Source organism: Ctenopharyngodon idella, chromosome 7, assembly GCF_019924925.1.
Source record: "Ctenopharyngodon idella isolate HZGC_01 chromosome 7, HZGC01, whole genome shotgun sequence".
NCBI lineage: Eukaryota > Metazoa > Chordata > Actinopteri > Cypriniformes > Xenocyprididae > Ctenopharyngodon > Ctenopharyngodon idella.
This window is the reverse complement of record NC_067226.1, coordinates 3,335,163-3,362,138: the sequence shown is the minus strand read 5'-3', so window position 1 is coordinate 3,362,138 and position 26,976 is coordinate 3,335,163. Positions and strand designations below refer to the sequence as shown.

The 26,976-nt window shown below is 37.2% G+C and overlaps 1 protein-coding gene across 5 annotated transcripts; it reads left to right on the top strand.

The window, feature by feature from the left end:
* The first annotated feature begins 10,024 nt into the window (after nt 1-10,024).
* On the top strand, nt 10,025-26,937 carry cd99l2 (CD99 molecule-like 2). 5 transcript variants are annotated; one of them, XM_051899639.1, is made up of 13 exons: nt 10,025-10,279; nt 10,378-10,459; nt 12,788-12,838; nt 12,978-13,025; nt 16,375-16,437; nt 17,892-17,999; nt 18,722-18,802; nt 20,305-20,358; nt 23,155-23,226; nt 23,339-23,395; nt 23,505-23,624; nt 23,712-23,777; nt 24,023-26,937. In XM_051899639.1, exons 2-13 carry the CDS (start codon nt 10,399-10,401, stop codon nt 24,082-24,084), a joined length of 843 nt encoding a protein of 280 aa, XP_051755599.1. In that variant the 5' UTR covers nt 10,025-10,279; nt 10,378-10,398; the 3' UTR covers nt 24,085-26,937. The 5 variants fall into 5 exon arrangements, with proteins under 5 accessions (XP_051755599.1, XP_051755598.1, XP_051755601.1 ...); XM_051899638.1 differs by having other exon boundaries at nt 10,026-10,459; XM_051899641.1 differs by lacking the exon at nt 17,892-17,999 and having other exon boundaries at nt 10,028-10,459.
* Nucleotides 26,938-26,976: the final 39 nt, after the last annotated feature.

Sequence of the window (26,976 nt, the reverse complement as noted above, 5' to 3'; positions counted from 1 at the left end):
TGGGCCGCGCTACATGCACATCTAGCGACTCTTCTTCCAGATTGGTCCTGTCGTGGGTTTTCGTATGCCCAGCCTCTTACTTTTGAGGATGCTGCCTGGAGAACTTACATAGAAGAGCTCTGCTTCAGTTTCTCCATTTTCATGTTAAGGTTAGTGCTTATATATGACACACACTTTGTCAGCATGCTTAGTAAACCTGCAAAAGGATAAACATTAGCTTGCCATTCTTGTGCTTTCCTTTTTTCGCTCTTATATTTTGTTTTAGTACATCTATGCTTTAAAATCTACTGTAGGCCTAGTAATGCTGGTTTCCACCCGGATATCATCATATTACTTCAAAGAATGGATTATAGTCTGGACCAAAAGGCCTTGCACAATTATAATGTAAAACTAACAATAAATTACTTAATAATTACATCATTAATCATTACATCAGCCTCTCAAAAAGAGTCGCAGTTATGAAAATAAACACATCATGTCCATAATACATTGCAAAAGAGACAACCATGTACTTCAAGTAGTACAAAACAAGGCTGAAATTAGGTGTTCGAGTGCCATTAGGGACCAAAAACAAATATTTCTCACATCTTTGTTTATTTCACACATTCAAGCACTGTTCTATAGCCTATCAATTTTACATCTGCAGTGGCAAATGTCGGGACACTGCAGGCTTCTTAGCTGGAGGCCCCTGACAGGTATAGATGGTTTTAATATTTCGTGTGCATTTAAAGTGTTCAGTGTGAGATACTTGGGGGGGGGTGCCTGAAATCATATTTACCACTACATAAGGCAGCCTGCAAGAGCAAAGCATTTGTGGATGCACCAGGGAGAAAGGTTATGATATACCATGCAGGGTCCATGTGTACTTTATTTGCTGTATTTTAAAGGCTGTAGCAAACTGTATTAATTGCATTTTGTTTTATATTATACTACATTACTAATAAATGTATTCGGTGTAAATCACACCGTGTTTGTTCGTTGGCCAGAGGAGAACTGGCCCCCCTGACTGAGCCTGGTTTGTCCCAAAGTTGTTGTTTTTTTCCTCAATTTTGGGTTCCCTGCCACTGTTGCCTCTGGATTGCTCAGTTGGGGACACTTAATATTAAGCAATGTCACTGATTTTACTGCACTGACACTATTGGATGAGAACTCAACTTAGCTGGATGATGACATCACTGTTTTCTGCAGGGGTGACTTGACTTGAAGACCAAGACCAACCAAATTTGGTGTTCCATTCATATACAGTACTTTGCAAAAGTCTTAGGCACGTTAGTATTTTTTTCACCCCCCTAAAAATGCTTTTTTTTATATCTTTTGCTGTAGCGTGTCAGTAGGAAATATCGGTTTACATTTCCAAACATTCCTTTTGCCATTAATTGTAATAATACAGTGAAATTTTTGTATGTGCAAGGAGTCAACAGCCGGTATACTCAACATGGAGAACAGAAAAAACTGAGACACACTAAATCCAGAAGAACTGTGGCAATGTCTCCAAGATGCTTGAAGAAACCTACCTGCAAAGCTACAGTACTATAGGCACTTGTGTAAAAGATGCTTTCAAAAAATGTCACAAATAGATTTTATTTATCAATTAATTGCTATTAACTTAATCAAATCAATATTTGGTGTGACCACCCTTTGCATTTAAAACAGCTTTTGTCCTAGGTACACTTGCGCATAGTTTTTCAGGTGTAGGTAGGTTTCTTCATGCATCTTGGAGATGTTGCCGCAGTTCTTCTTGATTTAGTCTGTATCATTTTTTTTTCTGTTTCTTCAAGTAATCACAGATGGTCTCAATGATTATGAGATCAGTGGCTGTATTTACAAAACATATTAAGGCTAAAAGTAGCTCCTAACTTGCTGATTTAGGAGAAACTCTTAAAAATAATGGGCGTGTCAGTCCTAATTTTAGAACTTCTAAATTTTTGCTCTAAGAGTATTTCACAAAGCATTTTAGCACTAAAACTAGCTCCTAAATCTGTGAAACGCTAGGAGTAGTCAAGAGGAGTCCTAAGTCACTAAGACAAAATCAAAAACAGTCCTAAAATGATTGATGGTGCCAATCCGCCTTAGCAATTTACCCAAAGACACTGTACACCATTGAGGCAATAGCGATAGAGCCTTGGGTGCTGAGCCTTTTCTTCATAAATGCAATACATATTTTGATTTATAGATTTGAATCTATGATAAAATGCCAAAAATAAATCTTTAATAAATAAATTAATAAATAATAATACCTGATTACCTGTGGCAGTTGTTTTCACTAGTTCATACTTACAAATGAAAACGAGTTAAAAAAAAAATATATATATATATATATATATATATATATAATAAGCTTATTTGGCATGCTGTCCAAAGGGATCGAGGGCTCTGAGCTTGGAATTTTGCCCAAATCCAGAGTTCTCCTCGTATCCCCAGCCAGCCGAGAGTGAGGAGCGGGGTGGCGGAGGGATGTAGAAAACTGTCGAGGTAACTATGCGAGTTGGCTCTCGTCTGTGTATATATACCTCCACTCAAGCTGATTAGATAGACCGTTTGAATGTGCTCCTCCAAAACTTTGTTTATAAAACATAATTTATCAATTGAATTCTGCAATCTTTCGAGATGCAAACATGTAAGAGGTGAACAATTAGCTGAACATATACTAGTTTAATTAGTGACACTTAGCCTACATTTTAAAATCTTTAATTGAATATGGCAATATTTTTATTTTAAAATCTTTATTTGAATATGGCAACATTTTTATTTTAAAACCTTTATTTGTATATGGCAACATGATACCTCATTCTACAATATTTCTATGATTAAATCGCTGGCAAAGACTCCTCTCCATCAGCCAATCACTGTGGGCATAGTCCATAGCAACGAGGTCAACCCCGCCCTTACTCTTAGCTTAAGACTTCTCTCTATTCCTTAGTAAAAGTTGGTCTCAGTAGCTTTGTGAATAGGTTTTAAGAGAAAACTCTTAGCTAAGAACTTTTACTGCCATTTAGGAGAACTCTTAGTGGTAAGATAAAATGTTTTGTGAATACGGCCCCTGATCCCCGTATGGAGCTTACCAGCTATTGTCAGACTCAAATCTCACTGGATTTTTACAATTAATGGCTAATGGAATGTTTGGAAATGTAAACTGATATTTCCTACTGACACACTGTAGCAAAAGATATAAATAACTGGCTTAAACCATTTTGTGTGTGTGTGTGTGTGTGTGTGTGAAAATACTAATGTGCCTAAGACTTTTGACACAGTGCTGTACATCAGGACATAAAACTGATCTTTTGACTTGTCTCATATGGACTGCCACTCACTTGCCCAACTTCATCAGCTTATTTTCTACATTTTTTAAATGTCCAATGAAAGTCAAGAAACATAAATAAAAATCTCTTTTGTCAAACATGTTGTTTTTTTGTTGTTTTTTTTTTAATCTTACGAGCAATGCAAAACTTGCAGATAAATTACAGCTCATATGCTTCCTGTTTTGGAAGACTTGCAGAATGTCAGTGTATGGGGGTGCTTATGCTAAATTTGTCACATCAGAGTGCACATCACAACTGTCAAGTCTGTCAGTAAAGATGTATTGGAAGTGAGATTGGAAGAAAGATTGAGTTACATGTTTTATTCATCATGATCATTTTCAAAAATGAACACAACTTGTGAATTTTGAAAGTCTAAATACAATTCGAGTAAAAAGCTAAACAAACAGTATCTCACAGAAGTGAGTACACCCCTCACATTTTTGTAAATATTTTATTATATCTTTTCATGTGACAACACTGAAGAAATGACACTTTGCTACAATGTAAAGTAGTGAGTGTACAGCTTGTATAACAGTGTAAATTTGCTGTCCCCTCAAAATAACTCAACACACAGCCATTAATGTCTAAACCGCTGGCCACAAAAGTGAGTACACCCCTAAGTGAAAATGTCCAAATTGGGCCCAAAGTGTCAATATTTTGTGTGGCCACCATTATTTTCCAGCACTGCCTTAGTCTGTGTCCTTAGTCTGCTTGTCTTCAGCAAACTGTTTGCAGGCTTTCTTGTGCATCATCTTTAGAAGAGGCTTCCTTCTGGGACGACAACCATGCAGACCGATTTGATGCAGTGTGCGACGTATTGTCTGAGCACTGACAGGCTGACCCCCAACCCCTTCAACCTCTGCAGCAATGCTGGCAGCACTCATACGTCTATTTCCCAAATACAACCTCTGGATATGACGCTGAGCACGTGCACTCAACTTCTTTGGTCGACCATGGCGAGGCCTGTTCTGAGTGGAACCTGTCCTGTTAAACCGCTGTATGGTCTTGGCCACCGTGCTGCAGCTCAGTTTCAGGGTCTTGGCAATCTTCTTATAGCCTACGCCATCTTTATGTAGAGCAACAATTATTTTTTTCAGATCCTCGGAGAGTTCTTTGCCATGAGGTGCCATTTTGAACTTCCAGTGACCAGTATGAGAGAGTGAGAGCGATAACACCAAATTTAACACACTTGGGGCTTCATTTATAAAGCGTGCGTACGCACAGATTTGATCTTAGAGTGTACGTACGCTTAAATCCATGTCAACCTTCATATTTATAAAAATGGTCTTTGACGTGGAAAAGTGCTTAGAACCACGTCAGGGTCTGAGCAGACGTACGCACCTTTCCTGTCAGATTGCTGCAGGTTTTTGGAAATCTAAGCTATTCTTCCAGCTCGCCATTCTAAATTAAAGGATTTGGAAGATGACTGGTGATCTTTTATATGTAAATTACATTAATTAGGTGTTGTTTACAACGCGGAGAACTGAAACCATTCAGCTGCGCGCAAGTTCAAGAATTTGCGATTTACAGATTTCACATCTGAAAGAGGCGTACGCTCGTTTTCTGTGTGTACGTTCATTCTATGAATCACACGTACGCACATCCAGGGTTGGGCAAAAATACATCAAAATGTATTTTAAAATAAAATACCAAATACCTTAATTTTAAGTGTATCAAAATAAACTACAAAATACAGCAGCCACACCATGTATCAAAATAAACTACTGTATTTTTGTATTTTAAAAATACTACAAAATACTTTTACAAGGGAGCATGAAATTTCTTCACAAACCTTCCATCAGTTGGCCTATTTGATCATCCCTTCACCATTACACTGACTCAGTTGATTAAGTAAACAATGTTTGATAGCAACAGCTTTTCTCTGCCCAAGTCATGCAATAAATCTGACATATGCAACCAGTTAATGGTACAATATGTACAGTAGGATTTTTGGATTAAAATATCCAAAAACCACTAGAACAATGTTAATATATTTTGTTGACTTGTGTGCTTACATTATCCCAAATTTTTTTTCCAAAATTGTTTAAATCCAGAGAAATAAGCAATTTTAACCAGGACACAGACCGTGTTCGTGTGTTGCCTATCACATCATTGATTTCCGGTTTTATTTTGTCAAAACCATGGAAACATCAAAGACACTTTAGTATATTATGTGTTTTATTAGACAGACGAGCAACTGTTTGGATACATTCGTTAACAGAAAACTACTCATGTTATATGGCTCAACACATTAAGTCTTTTTGTTTGAATCTTGTTTTCTTGATTTACAGCGAGTACCATGTTTTACCATGACTAATATCAATCTAACTTACTGCAGTGTGCAACAGCCGCCGAGCGAACGCATGGAGTAGCCTTATAACAACTTTCAACACACAAATGTATCTAATATGATAATCAGCCCTGCTTTACCCCACATATGCTTGATCGGGAGAAGCGGAAGCAGCGACTGTGGCATAATAAAAGTCCCACTGCTCTGCTTCATACTACAGTAAAGTTAATAATCTCATCCATGAACATGATTTCTGCCTGAGTCTCGTCCAGATTCTTTTCCATCGACTGTAGACTTGAAGACAACACCTCCCATGATTCCGTGAAATCAAGGCGTCATCAAGCTATTCCTTTGTTTTGAATAAGCGACCTCTAGGGCGAAAATGTACATATTGTGGCTTTAACAGATCCAATATTAACATATCCCTGTGATCTACCAGATGAAGGTTAGTTTTAAAGTAACCAACAGTTTCCTAATTTAGGTACTTGGTGTTTGGTAACGAAGGGCCTACTTTGCATCAGCAACACTGACTCAATGACAAACAAGTCATTTATAAGAAGACAACTGATGGCACCTGTATTCATAGCAACTTTTTTCTAACTAATTAATCATTTAATTGTTAATCATAAAGATAGGGGGCTGCTGCTCGGTATAATTGTTTTCAAGAACATTATGTAAATTGGTAAACTATTTAGCATAGGCTACCAGAACGAACACCAATAGCAATTTATGCAAAAAATTGATGGAAAGCTGGCAGCCTGCATGTTTCTTACCTTGACCACCTTCTGGATCAATTTTCTGTTCTGGGCCCGTATGTATAAAGCCGCTCAGAGTAAAATTTTAGTCTTAAGTGTGCCAAAATTCTAAGAATGATGTAATTTTACTCTTATTCTTAGACTTAAGAATAAGTATGATTCATAAAGGTTCCTAAGTGTCAAGACTAGGTCTTAGCTAAATTATTTAAGAGAGCTGGAGAGGTCTCTTAACCTAGTTAAGAGTAACAAGATGGCAGCAAAGAAGAGGAGACACACACTTTCCAATGAAGATATGATGTATTGGAGTTATGATATAAACTTGATTGTCAATTCTTTTTGTAACTGACCTAACAAGAAATGTAATAACTTTAAATAAATGTAATAAAAGTAATAAATATTACTTAAACAATAATTAATATGTTTACTGCATTTTAATACATTTAAAGGTGCTGTATGCGATTTCTCAAATTCGTTGTTGAACACTGTTGATATTTGAAATCAACCCAAACAAACACACCCCTCTCTTCATTGCGCCGCCTCCAAAACACACACTCCAATACTAATCGCCCTGCTCCGAGTCGGTCTTGAACCCCGGCCCAAATGCTGCTGGCATGCGAGGTGAGTGCACTAACAATGACGCTAAACACCTCATGCTCTAGTGGGCGTCAATGTGCAGTAGTTTAACTGCACAACTCTCACTATTTGGCCGCTGTTGCACACGCAATACAAGAGTGGATGTCTGTTTATCACAGCTGACGCGCAACGAAATACTACACGAAAATAAAGCGCAGATGATGAACGAACGACAAGGAAGCACAAAAAATTTACGTACAGTACACTAGAGTAAATACAAACAAGAGTTTGTTGTTAATCGCCAACAGAACAGAAGCTCCAGACAATCAAAACCTAGTGTTAATTACATGAGAAGGAATCAAAGCAGCCTCCTCATCTGTTTTCAGGCCTTCCTGCTTAGCTCTCCCCAGCGCTGGAAAGCTTTTCTAATATAAACGAGGTTTTAAAGCGCTTGCCCAGTCATAAACCTTCATTGCAGTGATATTCTTTTGAGCTCTTTAGTATTGTGTAAACTTTGCACATCAATTTTGGCCACTATGTTTGGTGTGTTAAGTTTTTTTTTTTTTTTTTTTTAAATGACCCTACAATTTTGCTTAAACCATCAAAATATGAAAATATTTGTATTTTTATGTTTATATTATTTAAATGTTATAAAATATGACATTGAGAACAACATAATCAGTTTTAATTTTTCATTGGTTCTCTCTTGTTTTTTTTGTTTTTTTTACATGTGTTCATAATTACTTTGCATGACAGCCTGTCCAAAAATAATTTGAAATTTCATTTCATTATCACACATGAAACAATTGACTCCAAGCACAGCTACATGATATGCTTACATCTTTTAACACATTTTTAAAAAATATTTGAATTAAGGTTGAGGATGTCAATTTTCATATGGCTGGACATCACATTAGGCCACTATTCTATGGCAGTTCATTGACTTTCCAACTGACCATCAAACCATGCGGCAAAAGCAAGCCACTTTTATGTTGATAGTGGGCTTCCCTGGAGTTGTTGGAGCCATTGATGGAACTCATGTTCACATCATTGCTCTAACTGTAAATGAGGAGACATATATCAATAGAAAGATTCCACACCGTCAATACTAATTTGTGATAATTTTGCACAGTGCAAAGCTATTTTTAAAAATAAATTAAAATATTAAAACGTTTCAGTGTCTTTTTCAATTATTATTTTTTTATAATAACATTAAATGATTGGTGTCATGCTGCTGTGACTTCACCCTTGCAGGCTCGCTATTGGCTGATTCAGAGGTTTTATACATACGGGCCCTGATCTCAACAAGTCTCTGCAAACTACTGAGTAGGCACCAATCAAAGGCCTCAATTTTATGATGTCATCATGTAGACTTCTTACAAAGTATTTTAAAAATACAAAACACTAAAGTATTTTGATACAAAATACGAAGCCATTTTCATCAACCATATCAAATACAAATTACAAAATACTATTTTGTATTTGAAATACGTATTTGAAATACATGTATCATAAATACTGCCCATCCCTGCGCACATCTGAGAAAAGATCGTAAGATCAAATTTAGGACTGTTTCTGCGCAACATTTTATAAATAAGGCCCCTGTTCCCCATTCACACCTGAGACCTTGTAACGCTAACAAGTCACATGACACTGGGGAGAGAAAATGGCTAATTGGGCCCAATTTGGACATTTTCACTTAGGGGTGTACTCACTTTTGTGGCCAGCGGTTTAGACTGTGTAATAGCTGTGTGTTGAGTTATTTTGAGGGGACAGCAAATTTACACTGTTATACAAGCTGTACACTCACTACTTTACATTGTAGCAAAGTGTCATTTCTTCAGTGTTGTCACATGAAAAGATATAATAAAATATTTACAAAAATGTGAGGGGTGTACTCACTTCTGTGAGATACTGTAGGCTATAAATGAACTACACACGGTCGCATGAATTCAGTATCATCACTGAGCTTCCAACAATTTTTTTAGTCTTTATTTAACAAACATTTTCCCTGAAATTTTGAGTTAATAGTTAGCAAGAGCATGATTATTAACACAATGAGGCTGTTAAAGTGGACTAGTGAGTAGATGAGTTTACCTGTTCAAAGTGATGACGGTTCGTGTCCCAGACAAGTAGTCCCATTTAGACACTTGTTAGCAACTGCCTTTTTCAAGACAAGTAAAAGTTGAAAAAAATCACAAGGGGTATAATGAATTTTAGATCATAGAATAAAACATGAAAATATCTAAGGGCGGTTAACCAAAGAACTTATTTCAGAAATTTAACCACAAACATACAAAAAAACAAAAACACTCCCACTTACTTTGTGATGATGGAACCGGAAGTGCTAAAATGCTAACTTTTTGGGTTTCTGGGTTTTGACCAACAAAATTTTGTCATCGCTGTGGCACTTTATTACAGATAACGTCTTGGGTTGGCAAAAGCCTTATAGGCCACTTTCTGTTTTTCTGACTGTTTCAAAATTTTGAGGCCTGGTTTCACAGACAGGGCTTAGCCTAAACCAGGATTAGGCCTTAGTTCAATTAGGATATTTAAGTATCTTTTATAAACGTACACTAGAAAAAAACATTACTGGTGTTCATCTTGAGACAAAACAATGGCACTGGCATATTTTAAGATCTGTCCGTACAAGTTCTTTTCAGTTAAAACAGCTCAAACATGCATTTTAGTCTAGGACTAGCTTAAGCCTTGTCTGTGAAACCTGTAGGCTATGAATCTGTAGGGTTTTAACTGGGTTTTATTTGTTTAAGTAGTGGTTTTGGATTTTATACTGTTTTTTACTAACTGCTGGCGCTTCACAGCTAAGTTGCTTTGAATGTTTTTCAAAAGTGCAATTAATTTCTTTATGGTAAAACTTTACTTAGCAGCTAATTGCTGAGTGCACATAAACAGATAAAAACTATAAACCAGAGATCCATGTGTTAGCCCACCAAACATAAATTATTAACTGAAGTCAATTGTGCAAGACATTTAATTATTCAGAGATGCACAATTATCCTAATTCAGTCATTCTAAGTGAATAGCCAATTGCACGAGAGGTCATCTTATCTCTTCGAGCAGTCCTTCACCAACTGCAAACATTCTTATCGCGCGTTTTAGGCATTCAGCTGGTCACAAAGTTCATTAGTATGTTCACGTATTTATATGTAGCTAAAACAAGTAACATATGTAGGTTCGCCTATTTTTAAAACAGTGTATTTCAGCGTGCTCTAAGTAAAAAGCGTAGCTGAGCTTCAGGAACCGCCCTAAAGCCGGTGTTGTAACGTGATCTAACACTCGGCTGTGAATCTTGTGCTCGCTCATTCTCACTGCAGACTGTCGCGCAGGCTTTTCCGATCTAAGTGAGAACCTACGGCTCTTGAAATTTCCGTTAGGCCCCAAGGGCAAACAGTCATAAATACATCATCTACTGCCATTATTTAATATTGCTGTAATTTAGGTGCCATTTCGGACTTTTAACATGGGGAAAAAGCTCTCGACATGGACGCTTCTAGCGGTCTTTTCTCTGCTGATAGTGAAAGGTAAGCGCTGCGCCCCTCTTTGTTGAACCCGGTGCCATGCCTACTTCATTTTTTGTCGGTGCCGTTGGCAAGCATTGATTTAAAGCATTTAGACTTAGACTTTAATGTAGACTCTACTTTTATGTAAAGCACTAGATGCATGAATCACATAAATAATCGTTTTTGAGTTGGGTTTTAACATCTGTCTGGGTCTCGATCATCTGTCTGGGTCTAGCCATTGCTACAGCGCTGCATGACATGTTGAGGCTCAACAAATGATTTTCATCAACATACAAAAAATAAAATACATTTTTTTTGATTACTTTGTTGTTCATTGCGTGGTGAGACATTCTGAATCTGTGCGTTAAGCATATTAATGAGGATGAGAAGGATATTCTAGACTACTGAATATTAAAAAGTGCATCACTAATATTAGCTAATCTCTTGTAGCCTATGTTTCACCTTGCGCAAAGATGTATTTAGGGCAATTTAAGTTACTACTGTTAATATATTTGATTCATTATTAAACGATGTATATCAAATTCACAATTTCAATCACTGATTATTCGCGTATTTCATGAATTAACATCGTCATATTTTTTTTTTAAATGAATGATTACATTAATAATGCCATAAATTGTAATATTGTTCCAATTTACGGTGGTCCACACCCCTCGTTTAATAGGAAATAAATGTTTAATTTGATTTATAAAGGCATTAATCATGTTTTTTTTTTTTAATCTAGGCTAGAAAAAAAAAAAGGTAATACTGTTCAGTACTGCCTGAAATGAAAATATATTCAGAGAGCAATGTCATTTCCACATAGTCTCCTCATCCTAGCACGGTACAGGTAGTTGAGAGGCTTAGAGTCAGAGCGCATGCGCATACGAAGCCACAATGCGCCCAGGTACAGAATAGGAGTTTGGAATTTTTTGGAGACTGCGGAAGATAGGAAGATACCATCATTCTGTGACAGGGGGTAACGGTTCCCCTCTGTTGGTGTGAGACACACGAGTTCAATTTCAAAGATTCCAAGCTTGTTGAAGCTGAATCATGCTGGAGGAGACTCCAACTTGGAGTATGAAAGGAATAACATCTTTTTCTGAGAAAGGCTACTTTGAATATTGTTTAGAAACATAGATGATGTGCATTCCATGCTCTATTTTGTAAAACACCCCTTATCTAAAGCCATCATTGAAATGAATTAGGAAAGCCACTGTCAGCAGTTCTGGCAGAGGTAAATGGCCTCTCCCTCTTTTTCTGTCAGCCACACCCCTCTGCTGTATATGTAATTAGATATGTTTCCACTCCCTACCTGAAAACTCATTTTATATTTATAAGCATATAGTTTTACCAGTGTTTTAGGTGTAAGGTTCATGTTTTGATTTTTTTTTTTTTAATTCCAATATATTTGTGTTATCTGAATAACCAGTTAAACCCAAAATTAAAAAATATTAACTAATATACTGTATTTAAACCCACAGATAACTGATAAAAACATTTGATAGATTAACTGCTGTCACATGACGTATTGATCACAAATGCTGAGCTGGCTTTGGCTCTGCTGTATGAGGGGCAGCTGCTGCTTTTAGTTAAACCTAGTGTGCACTTAGACAACCTATAAATAAGCAAGAAAGCCAAGTTTTAAAAGAAGCAGAAGAGGCAGACAGAAAGAAATAGAAATAAAAGACAGTGGGATAGACAGATGAAAAGAGAGAGATAAAGAAACAGAGAAGGATAAGACTGACCCCAGTGGAGTGTTGCACCACATTATCTGTGACCCAGTGCTAAAAATATATGGTAGACATTCATTGCATAAGACATGGAGAGTTACGTCTGGCTTATTACAGAAGAAATGTACTTGCAAAAAATGACACATGGGGAAAGAATCTTTGCAGAAATGTCATTGTTGTGTAGTACATGAATACAAAAGATCTTTTGTTTTGTCTCTTTGTACTTGAAGAATGCATTGCTGAGCTGTCATTTTCCTGTCTTTTGTTAAAATCCAGGAATGCAGCAGCACTACTGTGGAATTTGTATCATAAAGAGTCTTTTATAAAGCTGGACATCAGATCCAGTTTTAGCATTAGCATCCATCTATCATCTGAGATTTTATTACGGTACCTAATACTGCCAGTATTTCAGGCAAATAAGAATATTACAGGGCTTGGATGATCTGCATAAACAAAATTATGCATTTATATTAATTTTATGTGCATTTGTAGTGTGTGTTGAGGCATGATTTACATAAATACAAATTACATGCTTGTTCATGATCTGAATACTCATTTAGTGTATGTTTATGCATGAGCTGCACAAATATGTCTTATTTTCTTGTGTGTTTTACAGGCATAAGTCAGGATCTGAACTTGGCAGATGCATTGGATGATGACCTACCACGTAAGTATGACAATTATGATGATGTAACCATGTAAGGATTATACAGCAGTATTGGGGATTTGTATAAACAGCATTGCCTTAGTGTCAGACTGATTTTATTTTGTAGATTAAATGTATTTACATTTTTTAAATCCCACAGCTACCTCACCACCTAAAGTGAACCCAGCAGGTGGTGCAGGAGGAGCAGGTGAGAGTAATAATTGTTTGATATAAATAATGGCACTGTGATAAGCAGATCAGTTGCTGTTAAATGAGCCTTTTAACTCTTGTGTGTTAACTAAAAAAGTTACACATATGTCCATAGTGGACAAAAATGTCAGTGTCAAAAGACTGTCATAAAAAGTTTGGTCTCATTTTAAAGAAGACCCTAGGCAGAATCTTGTTGAAGAAAAAAAAAAAGTTTTAAAAATCAAACAAGCAAACAAACGAAAAAGTTAGAGTTTTAAGTTTATGAAAATGATTTATGAACATCATTTTATATAAAATATATATTTTATGAAACATGTTAAACTCTAAAACTGCTAGAAAATCAAAGCCATAAATCTAAACAAGTTGTGTTCCAAATTTGAGGTTGATATATCAAAAAATGAGCTTTCAGTAAGATTTTGTTTGGGCCCAGTACCAAATTTTTTTCCCTTGCCTATGAAAAATAGAGTTTGACGAGATCTCGTTGATATGCAAAGAGCAGAAATTGAGTCACGTCTGAGATGATGTCAGAAGAGACTAAAGACACAGGAGAAATATTGACCTTCTTATACCTCAAAACTAGACCCAACAAGTTCCTCTTTTGGTCATAGTCAACACCAGTAAACCACAAGAGCTATTAAAGCGAATAAAAAATAATACAATTGTATGTGTTACACACATACAAAACACACTAGTCAGTAATGGGTTCTAAAAGGTTCTTCATGAGAGAAACAGTGTACATCTGCCATAAAAATCATAAAAACAAAACAATAAATGGTTACAATATAACTAATTAAATGATTGATTATGGGCAAGAAAAACATCTTCATTTTCAATCTTCACTCAAAAATATATGATTTCTATAAAAATATAATTAAGATTGTTAAAACATCCATATCAACACACCCACACAATTATAGCTACATAATTTATCAAATTGGCTCTATAATATGAATAAGCAGAAAACAAGAAAAAAGTGAGTATTTGCTTTTTTATAGGCGAAACCTGAGAAAATGGCACCATCTGCTAAAAAATAGTAAAAATTAAAATTTTGAATCCTTGCCAATAGAATAAAAGCCTATTAACAAAGATGGCAACATTTTATAGTTAATTGGCCCTGGGATTAAAAATTGCAGTTTTAATGGGTTTCAATGGGGACATTTTTGTCCAAAAAGTCCTGAGTGAAACTATTTTGTGTACTTAGTGCAAAATAGATTTTTTAAAGGAAATGGGGGTGAAATAGTAAAATTCCAATAAAAATACACACCTGTGCCAAAATGTATGCAGTTAGCATTAACACAGGCAAAACGATCAAAAAATTAAACTGAAAAAGACAAAAATGTCCATAAGGTCACAAGAGGGTTAAAATTAAAGGTGAAGTATGTAAGATTTATGTTAAAATACATTGTCTTAACTCAATTTATTGTTCACTGTGCTATTAGTATGCCATTCATGGGTTTATCCCCCCCAAAAGTGTAAACATTAAACCTCCCAGGCACCACATTAAGAGCTATCCGCTCAGATCTGTCATTCTCTTTCCAGCTCAACCTATAGTGAGAGTTTGGAGCAAGGCTACTATAGCACGCAGAGCCAGAGGGTGTTTAGCCGGTGTGGGAGCATGACTGACATTCAGCTTCGGGTACAGGAGTGCAAGCCAAATTTCGCTTCCTTCTGTGAACACATCACAGCGAACGAGGCATTGTGATGCAATGCGCAACAATGGACACTTTAGTACAGCACCATCATGGACTTGTTCAGAGAGACAAATGTTCCGGTTTATATTGTTTACTTTGACATGTAGATAGCCCCAAATAGTTGTGGGGCATCATGTCAAAAAAATAGATTTTCTAGACAGAGTGTTATTGTAACCCATCCGGTCCTACTCGCCCCGCTTAGAGTAGACTCGAACCAGCGTCTTCAGCATTGGGAGGGCAAGAACGCTAAAGACCGCAGTCAGTCGCTAGTGTGCCTCTTGAGATCAGGGGTAGGCCTGTCATGATAACTACTTTTTGTGTGCACTATTTTGCACTGTGACATTTATATTTGCACCGGAACAGTGGATTCGAGAGCATTTGGACATTTGTAGTTGTCAGCAAAACACTATAACGCTTCAAATAACGCCTTTTTTCACCTTTTGATGACTGCTCTGTGTAGGAACTGCAGATGACAGCATGATCGGCAAAATGTTGGTGACATTCATCATCATGTAAACATAATGGGCGATATATTGCATCACCAAAGATGATTGAGGTCATATACATATATTGCGCGACAAGTCGATGTATTGATTATAGCGACAGGCCTAATCAGGGGAGTGAGGTTTACCTTCACAGCTCTCACTAGATGGCTTCCATTAAACTAACCCCCCTAAATCTCACTCCCATCTGGGTCACTGCACCAATGTAACCCCTCTGGTCCTACTTGCCCCGCTCTGAGCGTAACTCGAACCGGCATCTTCAGCATTGGGAGGACAAGGATGCTAAAGACTGCAGTCTCTAGCGTTAGTCGCTAGTGTGCCTCTTGAGATCAGGGTAGTGAGGTTTACCTCCACAGCTCTCACTAGCTGGCTTCCATTACACTCACCCCCCTAAACCTCACTCCCATCAGGGTCACGGCACCAATGTAAGCCCTCCGGTCCTACACGCCCCGCTCCGAGCTGAACTCGAACCAGTGTCTCCGACATGGGAGGTGGGCTCGCTAACAAGGACGATAAAGACTGCAGTCTCTAGTGTTAGTTGCTAGTGCACCTCTTGAGATCAGGGGAGTGAGATTTACCTGCACAGCTCTTGCTAGCTGGACTCCGTTATATTAGCCTACTCATGACACATAGCAACACAGCTAAAAGTTTTCATAATATGTTGGACCTTTTATTAAAGGTAGCCTGTTTGTGATGTTTGAGTTGAGGGAGGCACGATGCGCAAAAGGACAGGCTGCTCACTGCAGAGTCAATGGTTGGAGCTTGACATCCAGACCCCCACACTGGACGTAATGGGGGAGCTAGTCGGTCCAAACACACCCTAACCCTACCCATAACCCTATCGCTAAACATAACACCACACATTAGGTTCACTAGGTCATGCTCCACCCATTACGTCCAGAGAGGGTGAACTGGATGTCATGTCGCATTGCCCAAGTGAGCACCACTTGGGCAAAAGGAGTGTATGCAAAATATGCTGTATTTTTGTGATTCTGCTAGGTGCCACTAGTGTTGCAGAAACTACATACTTCACCTTTTAAATAATGTGATCGTTCATCACCTTTTATGACTTTTAATTAATGAAATTTAAATGGGATTGATGGAATTTAAAACCTGATTTAAAAAATCTGAAAGTTGTTCATTTGTTCAACAGTGAAACCCAGTCCTAAACCTGTTAAGCCCACAGTCAAGGAACCAGCAAAGCCCAAACAAACAGGTGAGAGGCATTGACTGTATCCCAGCTGTCTGTTCTGCTTGAAATGAACACAAATCAAATCCCCTTACTAACCTTCTTCAATAAACATCGGAGCTGTTGGTATCTTTGAGTGCTAAAACATATACCCACGGCTTTGCAGACAAGGCTTCAGCTAGCCCCAGACTAAAATGCATGTTTGAGCTGTTTTAACTGAAATATCTTAAAATATGTTAATGTATTTGTTTTGTCTCAAGATGCACATCAGTAATGTTTTTTTTTCTAAGGCACATTTATAAAACCTACTTAAAGCTGCAGTCCGTAACTTTTTTTGGTAAAAAATTATTCAAAATCAATTTTTGAGCAAGTACATAACCAGCCATTGTTTAAAACTATCTCCTCACCTTAGCCTGATTCACAATGGTAAGCTTGTAATAATGTTTCCTAATCCGCATGGTACTGGTAGGTTTCTGCGGGAAATTAGAGCATGCAGCCGTTCGTCTTTGCGTCATTACGTCTCGTCTGTTTAGAGAAGGAGTTTCTAGCTAGTAGGCTATAAGGCATGTGGAGGATGCTACAGATGGCAGATCATTTATAGCCTTTTCTCACAGAAGCTGCAATAATTAAACTTATCATTTTGATGACGGATTGTAATCCAGAAAGGTCCAAATGACAATCATCAGTGACAACTGGAGATTCGGACTCGAACTCGGACTGTGGTCGGAGTGGCTACAGAAATTGAAATCTACAGGTAACGCTAATACACACTAAATACACATAGTCACGCAATGCTGATGTTGTAACATTAACAATTTGAGAACCACCACTGGCAGTGCGATTTATTGCTTTTTTTCTCAGTTGGTCAGAACAAAAGTGGCAGACATGTTACTTACTTGTTCAGATGATATTTTCCGGTGAAGATTCTTATTTTGGTCATACTTCCAAGACGTAGAATCTGTGATTCCGAAGTACAGTATCCACACCGATGTGGTGACTGACAGCAAACATTAGATTCATCCGCGCTGAGGAGCTGTGCCAATCCACAACGCACGTAAAGATGATAATTCTGCAAATAACTGCAATTGCAGATTTCAAACAGAGATGGTGACAAAGAGGCAAAACTTACAGACTGCAGCTTTAAATGTCCTTATTGAACTAAGGCCTAATCCTGGCTTAGTCTAAGCCCTGTCTGTGAAACCAGGCCATAGTTTTTATATCATGTGTTATGCTGAGTCATTTATCCTGATAGATCTCATATATTTATATATGGTCCAAAAAACATTGTATGGGACAGTTTAGGTTGGGGCGTAGTCTATTTTGAACATTGAATGCTGCATACCATAAAAGAAAAATCTCCCAAATACTTTTTGTTATTAATTTTGGTGCTCACTAATCACTCTTCGTCATAGGTTTGAATACCCAGCACCCTCTGAATGTGAATTGCTTTACAATACTAACATATTAACCTCCACTAACAGAAGAGACATACACTGATTTATTTGAAGCCACCATTCGGCCGGGCCTGTTGCCCCGAACAACCCATAATCCTCTCCGAACCTCTGTTGCTCCTCAGAAAGACCAGTCTGGTTTGTACCATGCTGTCAGTTCCCCTGTAGAAGTGTTCATCGTGTTTGTCCGTGCGTGTTTGCATGAATATTTGTGTATACAAAGCAAATTTTAAATAATGGCCAAAAATCACGTTAGATTTCATTTTGGTTGAGGTTAGTAAATAATTGTGATCATGGATCATTTTCTATAATGCTCTAAATGTTCTTCCATATTCAGAAGAAAGAGGAAGTCCCTGGTATTACATCATTATATAATGCATGCCTTTCATACAGCTTACATCAATTAAAAACCATGACTTTCTTCAGCCGCTCTGCTTAAGTAATTTAGCTTGTACTCATGCGATAAAAACGATAATAGAATTACGGCAGATGAAATAAGTCATGGCCACAAGCACTGATTTTCTGGTGGATGTCGACTCAAATCTTTTTCTTTTTTTTATGACTCAAATCTTTGTCAAAATATGGGGTATGTCTTATACCCCAATATCATAGCACATTATGATCACATGGGCATCTTTTTCATTTGTCTTCATTGTCATCTTGTCTTGTGACTTTGTGTGGGTTCCATCTTCACCTCATAAAAATATGAAGCATTTAAACATTTTATTTTGTTTCAAACATTCATATATAATATTACACAGAAATATTTGTTTTTCATTGTCACTTAGCTGTATTAAAATTACAGTTTGTTCTGTGCATATTCCATTTGTAATGTAGTGAGTAATTATTTTGGCTGACAGGTTTGGAGGACTTAGATCTTAAAGATGCCCTGGATCCCAACAATGACATAAAAGGAAATGGCAAAGACTCTGGCAAAGGCGGTATGTATTTTCTTCTCCGTATTTCATTTTTGCAATTTAGTGGTTCAGTCATTCATATTTAATAAGAATAAAGTAATTTAATAAGAATAATGCTGGCTTCAAGATTTCAAAATCTGCCGCAAATAATAATCTAAAATTTGCCACCTTCAGATAGCCTGCAAAACTGAGTTGTAATAAACTACTCATTTTGAAACAGTTTATGTTGGCCTAATTCTAAATTTAATTCTGAGGTTTTTTCTACATTCTGAAGACAGAAGGAAATGGTGAGCTGAAATGAAACTTTTCGTCTCAAAAGGCGGTCTCTCCAAAAAGAGAGACAAAAGCAAAAATAGGTCCAAATGGCAGATTCTCAGAAGAAAGAAAGTTGAGTTTAAAGGGATAGTTCACCCAAAAATGAAAATTATCCCATGATTTACTCACCCTCAAGCCATCCTAGTTATATATGACTATCTTCTTTCAGATGAACACAATAGGAGATATATTTAAAAACATCCTTAGTCCTAGTTTATAATGGCAATGAATGGGGGGTGGCGTTTTGAAGCCAAAAATAATGCATCCATCCATATAAAAAAAAGTAATCCATACGACTCCAGGGGGTTAATAAAGCAAAGCGAAACGATGCGTTTTTGTAAGAAAAATATCCATATTTAAAACTTTATAACAGAATGCGCAAGTCGATTTGTGGAGGAAGAGTATCCTTTGACCTGACGCACAACGTAATGACGAACGCAGAGGATAGAGCAAAACAAATCACTGGTCACGGATTATTAGTCTAAAATGATAATTTTTAAAGAGAAATTTCAGAGGATTTCGAGAAGAGAAGAGGAGCTTAAATTTGTTGTACAGCCCTATTTGTTTGAATCACGAGAGGTGTCTAAGCTTATGATACTCCAACATCCTGCGTCATACATCGCATCAGAGGATTACTCATTTGGTGCAAGTCAACTTGCGCATTCTGTGTACGGTCATCTGCCGGAAGCTAGTTATTTGAATTTATAAAGTTTTAAATATGCATATATTTTTTTCTTACAAAAAAGCATCGCTTTGCTTCAGCAGGCCTTTATTAACCCACTGGAGTCGTATGGATTACTTTTTTTTTTTTATGGATGGATGCATTATTTTTGGCTTCAAAATGCGCCCCCCCCCATTCACGACCATTATAAACCTCCGATTGTGATATATTTATATATCACAATAGTCAGATAATCATATACACCTAGGATGGCTTGAGGGTGAGTAAATCATGGGATAATTTTCATTTTTGAATGAACTATCCCTTTAAGGCCTCTGTTTTCTGAACATCATAACATGTTGTGCATCATCCAGTTTCTGTAAAAGCCTGTGTAATCTTGAAAGTCATCAAAGGCATAGCCAAAGGAATCTCACAATGAAGTAAGACAAGAATATTGTCCTTACAATCTATCACTGTGAAACTACTGTTGCTAGTCAGCGTGGATTAACCCAAGCTAGCCAGGCTTGATGGCATCTTCTGTCCCTGGCAGATAAAGACCTCAGTGGAGGGGGCCGTGATGACGGCAAACCCGGTAGCAGAGGTGGTAAGAAATAGAGTAACATACTTCTTCCACCCTCTTCCTCTCCTTATCTTCTTGGCTGGAAGAATCAACTTTTGTACCCACAAATCAAAGCTGATCTCACTCTTATTAAAATCTAATCGGCTTTCTGATTTCGGCACAAGGCTTTTAGGGATTGAAGCATTAACATAGTGACCACCATGGCTCCTGATCTCTTGCATCTTAACTTTGCATGGATTTTGAGTTGAATCAGTCAGATTTCTAGTTCCATTGCTTTCTCTGGATTGTATGCAGCAGTAGGGTTGGGTATTGATACATATTTCACAAATTGATTCTGCTTAACAAGCTCTCGATTAGATAACACTTGATTCCAATCTTGATTCAATTCAATATTCAATTTGATTCATTCAGAAATATTTTAGGTACGTCAATTTTTCTTAAAGTCCCCCTGTAGTCAATAATTGTATCCCTTAAAACTCATCTTTGATTACCAAAATGACTTTTTCATACCAACAGAAAAATATACCGGAATAACCTGGCTTCTTTTGACACACCCCTGCATCGCAGCATAATTAATGATATGCTAAAGCCCGCCTGCATGTTGATGGGATTGGTTACAACATATTTGTGACGTAGAGAACAAGGGCGATTTCAAACCTCATTTTTGTGACTGTATTTGGTTCACTGCAGTTTTAAGGAGAAAATACTTAGCAATGGTGTTGACTTATAAATTTGCACATGGTTTGTCTTAAAGCATATTAAAAACACCACATAGACATATAAACAACATTAAAAACTTGATTTTCACCACAGGGGTCTTTAAGGAAAAAAAAAAAAAAAACTTAGCTAATGCTGTGAGCTATACAGGGAACACTGTTAATTGGTACTTCACTATAATATTTAAGGTTACATTTAACAACAGAGCCTAAATGATAACATTCATGCTATTTATTTTCAGATAATAATCAATAATAATAAAAAATAATAATAATTCAGTGACCTGCTCCATTATTTTGCCATGCCATTTTTAGTTTTATTGGGTTAATAAAAAAGAAATCTCTACTTTTAAATTTTGTTGTCGAAATATAATAATTTAAAAATTGCCTGTCATAAAAAACATGCAATACATAATTGTGACATCATGAATGGGTTAAAGGTGCAATATGTAAGAATTTTGCAGTAAAATATCCAAAAACCACTAGGCCAGTATTATATATTTTGTTCACTTGAGTACTTACAATATCCCAAATGTTTGAAAACTCAGTTTTAATCGAAAATTACAATTTTAAGGCTCCGGGACGTGTGAGGAGTCGCCTGTCAATTGCGCCATACCCGCGTTACCCTCGTTTTATTTTGTAGAAACCATGAAAACACCAAAGACGCTTTAATATTTACATGTTTTAATAGGCAAGGGAACAACTGTTTTGATGTATTTATAGACAGAAAACAAATTATTGTTATATAGCTCAACACATTTAGTCTTATTGTTTAAATCTAATTTTCTTGATTTTTTGCGAGTACCATGCTTTACCATGCCTCAGAGAAAAACACTGTTTTGTGAAGTAATCAGATGCAGCTTTATTTTTAGTAACAGTAATACAGCATTTTCTCCATCATACAGTATGTTTTAAAATTAATTGCATGCTATTTATCAACACAATCCAGCATTTAACACGATATTCTAAAATCGACCTAGCTTACTGCAGTTGTAACAAGTGTCTCACAGCAGCCACCGAGCGAACGCACATGAGTAATGTTATAACATTTTCAACACACTCAAATGTTTCTAATATGATAAACAGAGCTGTGTTACCTCATACTCATGACCGGAAAAGCGGAAGCGGCGCCGGCGACTGTGGCATAATAAAAATTCCGCTGCTCGCGGCGTGTGTTGCGCAATCGCTCCAGCGGCCTCGTTCAGCTCCCACAACACTCGGTCCTGCTCTGCTTCATACTACAGTAACGTTAATAATCGCATCCATGAACATGATTTCTTCCCGAGTCCTATCCCAATTCTTTTCCACCGGCTGTGAGGTGAAGACCACATGTCCCAAGATTCCGCGCTCAAACTTGGCATCATCAAGCTACACCTTTGTTTTGAATAGGCCTCTAGCGACCTCTAGCGGACAGAAAATATTGCATATTGCACCTTTAAGTAAAAACTAAAAATATACTGAATATGTAATACAGTGTATATAAAATTGCAAAATGCTCCTCTTCAGAGTTATTTTTTTAGATAACTAACAAGCTATGGACCATGAATGACTTTCCTGAGGTAAATGACTGTTCCGTGACATTGTTTTCAAGGTGTTTCACTGATGTCTTGAAACAGTTTGAGCGGTTGAAACACTGATTGAGCGATTACATGAGAACATAATATATTTTAGCAAAGAGGAAAAGTTGACTGGTTCGCTCACTCATTGCTGCTGTTGAACTGCATTAAAAGAGCGTCAAAAAGCATTGTATCATACCGCAAGATAAATAAGAGATGGGCATCTAGAGGAGAAGATTGGAAATAATAGGATTGTATATTAAACAAACACAGAAAATTATCTATCCATTTTGAGAATCGATATAGAAATCGAGATCATTTTTAATCAAGCATTTTATTTTTTTGCCCAGCCCTAATCGCCAGCTCGGCTTTCTATTTCTTGCATGGTGCTGGGCTTTTTCATCTTTTGGGATAACAAAAGCTTCACCTTTAGTTCTTAGATCTGAGTCTCTAATCGAAAGCTAATAGGATTAGTAAACCCAAGACTGACCCATGCATGAGTACTTACGGTGTTGTTCCCAAGCTAATGGTCTTTTTTAACATCTCAGGTAGTCAACTGTCAGACGATGACCTGTTTGATGTGGGCAATGATGACTCCTACAAACCCGACAAAGGCAAAGGTGACTTAACTTAAACCGACTGACAGATCCTCACATCGAGAGACCTTTCAAATATAAGAAACAATGACTGGCCAACTACAGAAGTGTCATTTCAGTGTTCACATTTCTACAGGTGGAAAAGGTGCCAGTAGTGGGGGTGATTTGGATCCTGCTGATGACAATAACTACGGTATGAGTGAGTTAAATAGTATTTAGGGATATTAAAAGAAAATGTGTATAGAATTTACTCATTTGGTCCAGTTAGATCTTTTAATAGTCGCTTATGTATTCATCCCTAGACACCATGGCTGAGACTGGAACCATCGCTGGTATTGTGAGCGCTGTTGGCATGGCTCTGGTTGGTGCAGTGAGCGGCTACATCTCCTACCAGAAAAAGAAGTTGTGCTTCAGCATACAGCGTAAGAAAACACATTTCCTTCTTAACTGTATTACACAGCTTGTATTTCTTTCATTTGTTCCTCATCATGTGCTTCATCTCTCCACAGAGAGTCTGAATGCAGATATGGTGAAGGCAGACGCCCCAGATGCTGTAGTCGCACAGGAGCCACAAGGTACTGACCCTTGTTTATGAGGCTAATGTTTTCAGTCACAGATGCCATTGTAGAAGTACCCTATTCGCTAGCATATTTATCACATACAATTATTCTCCTACCAAAAATGTGCAATAATAGAAAAACCTTTTTAATTGGACTTAGTGCACCTTCAATTTAGTCTGCTTTTATTTTTAAGGTCATAAAATGATAAATAATTCTTTTCATACAGAATGATAATTACGTTTTTTTCCTTCCTACTCCAGTTCAACAAACTCTTCTCCAGCCTCCCAACGCTGAGCCGCCGACAGAGGAAAATGCTGTGTAAGCATCGTCCAAACTGAAGAGGGCGCAATTCTAAATCGTTGTTCTCCTATTTGAATGCCACTGTATTTCCCTGGACATTTGCACCACAACGCCGTTTTTTTAAATACCAATGTGACTGTTGAATCAACCTTAAACATAGTGTAATATCTTTTAATTTATTATATTCCAGCTGTTCACATGCAGCAATGCTAGTAAGCCTGTTTGCAATAATATCGCTATGAAATGGAATACACTTAAAAATGAATTTTAGATCTGCTGAGACCTGAGAAATCACACTTGGGTCTTTTTATGGAGCCCATACAAAAAGTCCCACACATACTGCACTACAGTCTTTTTGTTTGTCATATTAGCTCATCATTCCTATTGTGCACAAATGCATATTATACAATGAGACAACTGATTAATCCAAGGTTTACAAAAACAGCTGATTGGATAATCATAGAAATATGCTTTTATAGGTCAAGAATGTGTTCCTCTTATGTTTTAAAAGCAAGACAGGCTTAACAGATCGGTTGTGGAATCTGCAAGATGATGAAGGATTTGTGATGAAGGGTTTGTTTATGATCTGTATATATTTGCCTTGCTTTCACAGAGCAATGTGAAAAGATTGTTACACATATATGCAGGTTTTTGTGTCTTAGCTAACTTTTTACTAGAGTGACTTTTTGAGAGAAAAAAATTGACGAACAACTAAAGTCAGAAACTAACCGACAGCTGCTTCCTTCTAATTTGCTTTTTTAAAAGATGACTAAAATGGGTATAACTGTGAAGATGTGACGTGTGTTGATGAAGAAACCGCTTTTGTGTGTGTTAGTTGGATGTCAGTGGTTGCGATTCCTTTTGAGGAATAGAAAATTTCGACGTGATCGGAATGACTAGATGCATTAGCGTGAAGTAACTTGTGGGTGAAAGTAACCAAAAAGTTGTGTTTTCATGTTAGCGCAATACTTAAGCAGTGTAGTAAACTCTCGTACCGCTAATTCTGATCGATTGCCTTTTCCGGGATTTTAAGGGATTAATGTGCTTGTAAATCGCGTACTGTTTCCAAGTTTGTACTCAAACCGTTGTATCAGTGTATCTCTATTTACACTTGTAGCAGTAAATGTACATAAATGTTTGTGCCCCCCACTCGTTTTGAATTATGGGGAGTAGTTTTTCGCCCTAGCTTAGTGTTTGTATCGTTTGTAGCATGTTTGAGCTTTAGCTTTGAGACCTGTTGCACCCTTCCTAGTTTTGCTATTGCCTTAATGAGTCCCTAGCTGCTTTCCCGTTTTGCTAATTTTCCCACTCTATTTGGGTCTGGCGTTTGTGCCACAGAGCTTGACGAGACCCTTAATTTCTTCTAATTTGGAAGGCCACCATCTGGAACTAGCAAGCAGAGTTAGCAAAACTGGATTGGAAAGCAGCAGCTCAGTCCTTACCATCTTCTCCCCTACTTGAGATCCTCCAGATTTTCTTGTAGTTGTTGTTCGTCACTGTGAATTCAGGTCCACCTTTGTTACTTCCAACCTAAGCCCTTGCCAATGGTGCTTTCCTTCCCAATGCCTTACCACACTAACATTAGGGAAGACACGCTAGCTTACTAGGGATGAATACATAACACAGCACTAGTAAGAAGGGCTGCCTCACTTGAATGTCTACAAACCAGACGTACCAGGTTAAGTACGTTGTTCTAGTTTAAAGGTGTTGTCACATTCACTGAACTCTGAATCAAGGTCCATTGTCAATTCCTGATAAAATGGCTGGAAATTTTGCCAAACAACAGTAAATGTGACCGCACCTTAACACTCTATTGCAGTTTGAACACTTCTGAAATATTGTTAATTCACATGCCCAAGATAAAGTAGATTTACAAGTCTTGCAAATGGCACTGATGTCAGAAACTAGGCGCAGAATGTTCCCTGGTACTTTACGGCGCGTTCTAATAAGGCTTTTGTACAGTATCTAGGGTGAAAGCGAACAAACAGAATTTTAGCTGAATGTAGCTCTTTTTACTGCTTTGGCTACCAGAACAATGTAGCTTTTTTGGTGCTACACTTGTCAGAAATTAAGAACACCAAAGATGAAATGTGATGGTTTTGCCTTTTTGCATGCTCTTTGACTTTGGTGTGAGTATTGTGATCCAGTGGAATGAATTTGAAACAGCTGAGTAAAATATACAGGCAAATGTGGAAATTCACAAGTGTCTTGAATATGTTCGACAACATTATCATCTGTTTGTTGAACTGCTTTCAGATTTGTTGCTTGGACACATTGTTAAACTGACTGTTAAAAACTCCTTAAAATTCTTTGAATTGACCATCTACATTTGGGTTCTAGTAGTTCATATGGTGGATGTTTAGTTTGTAAGGATCTCTGGGCTCTCTGGTGTCGTTTGGCCAGTATAGTTGCAATTTTGTCAAAACAAGGGTGTATGTGCTGAACTGTACAGATATGCATGTTTTGGATTCTAGCTGTAGATATTAAAGGTTTTTTCTTGTGTACTGGGTTTATTTATGAACTTGAGAAATGTGAAATTGAAGAAATTGGTTTCTGAAGTGTCTTGATTTTGCCAGTTTAGTTCATGCATCATGATACTGCCACATATCACACTGTAATGCTGTAGGTTTAATGAACTTAAATTCGGCATTGATGTGAACTTCAGAAATATTGACCGTCATAAAATCTCAAGTTTTCATTAGTGCCTACTTAAGAATGATGAAAACACAATTAATTATAGATATCTGGCAATCCTCTTTTAAACATTGTAGTTCTCAAATTTAATCAAATTTCACTGTGTATCTCACTGGTTATACTTGGTGGTAAAATATCAGCATAAAGAAACCCAACAATAAACAGTTTATCTGGTCTTTGATTCTTTTGGTTGTTTATTTTTCTTAAAACCTGGTTTTTG

Bases quoted from the DNA above. Each gene is read 5' to 3' on its own strand.
- cd99l2 (XM_051899639.1), top strand. From the start codon at position 10,399: ATGGGGAAAAAGCTCTCGACATGGACGCTTCTAGCGGTCTTTTCTCTG. The intron at 12,839-12,977 runs GTAAGTATGACA...TAAATCCCACAG, and splicing joins ATTGGATGATGACCTACCAC to CTACCTCACCACCTAAAGTG. The intron at 18,803-20,304 runs GTATGTATTTTC...TGTCCCTGGCAG, and splicing joins CAAAGACTCTGGCAAAGGCG to ATAAAGACCTCAGTGGAGGG.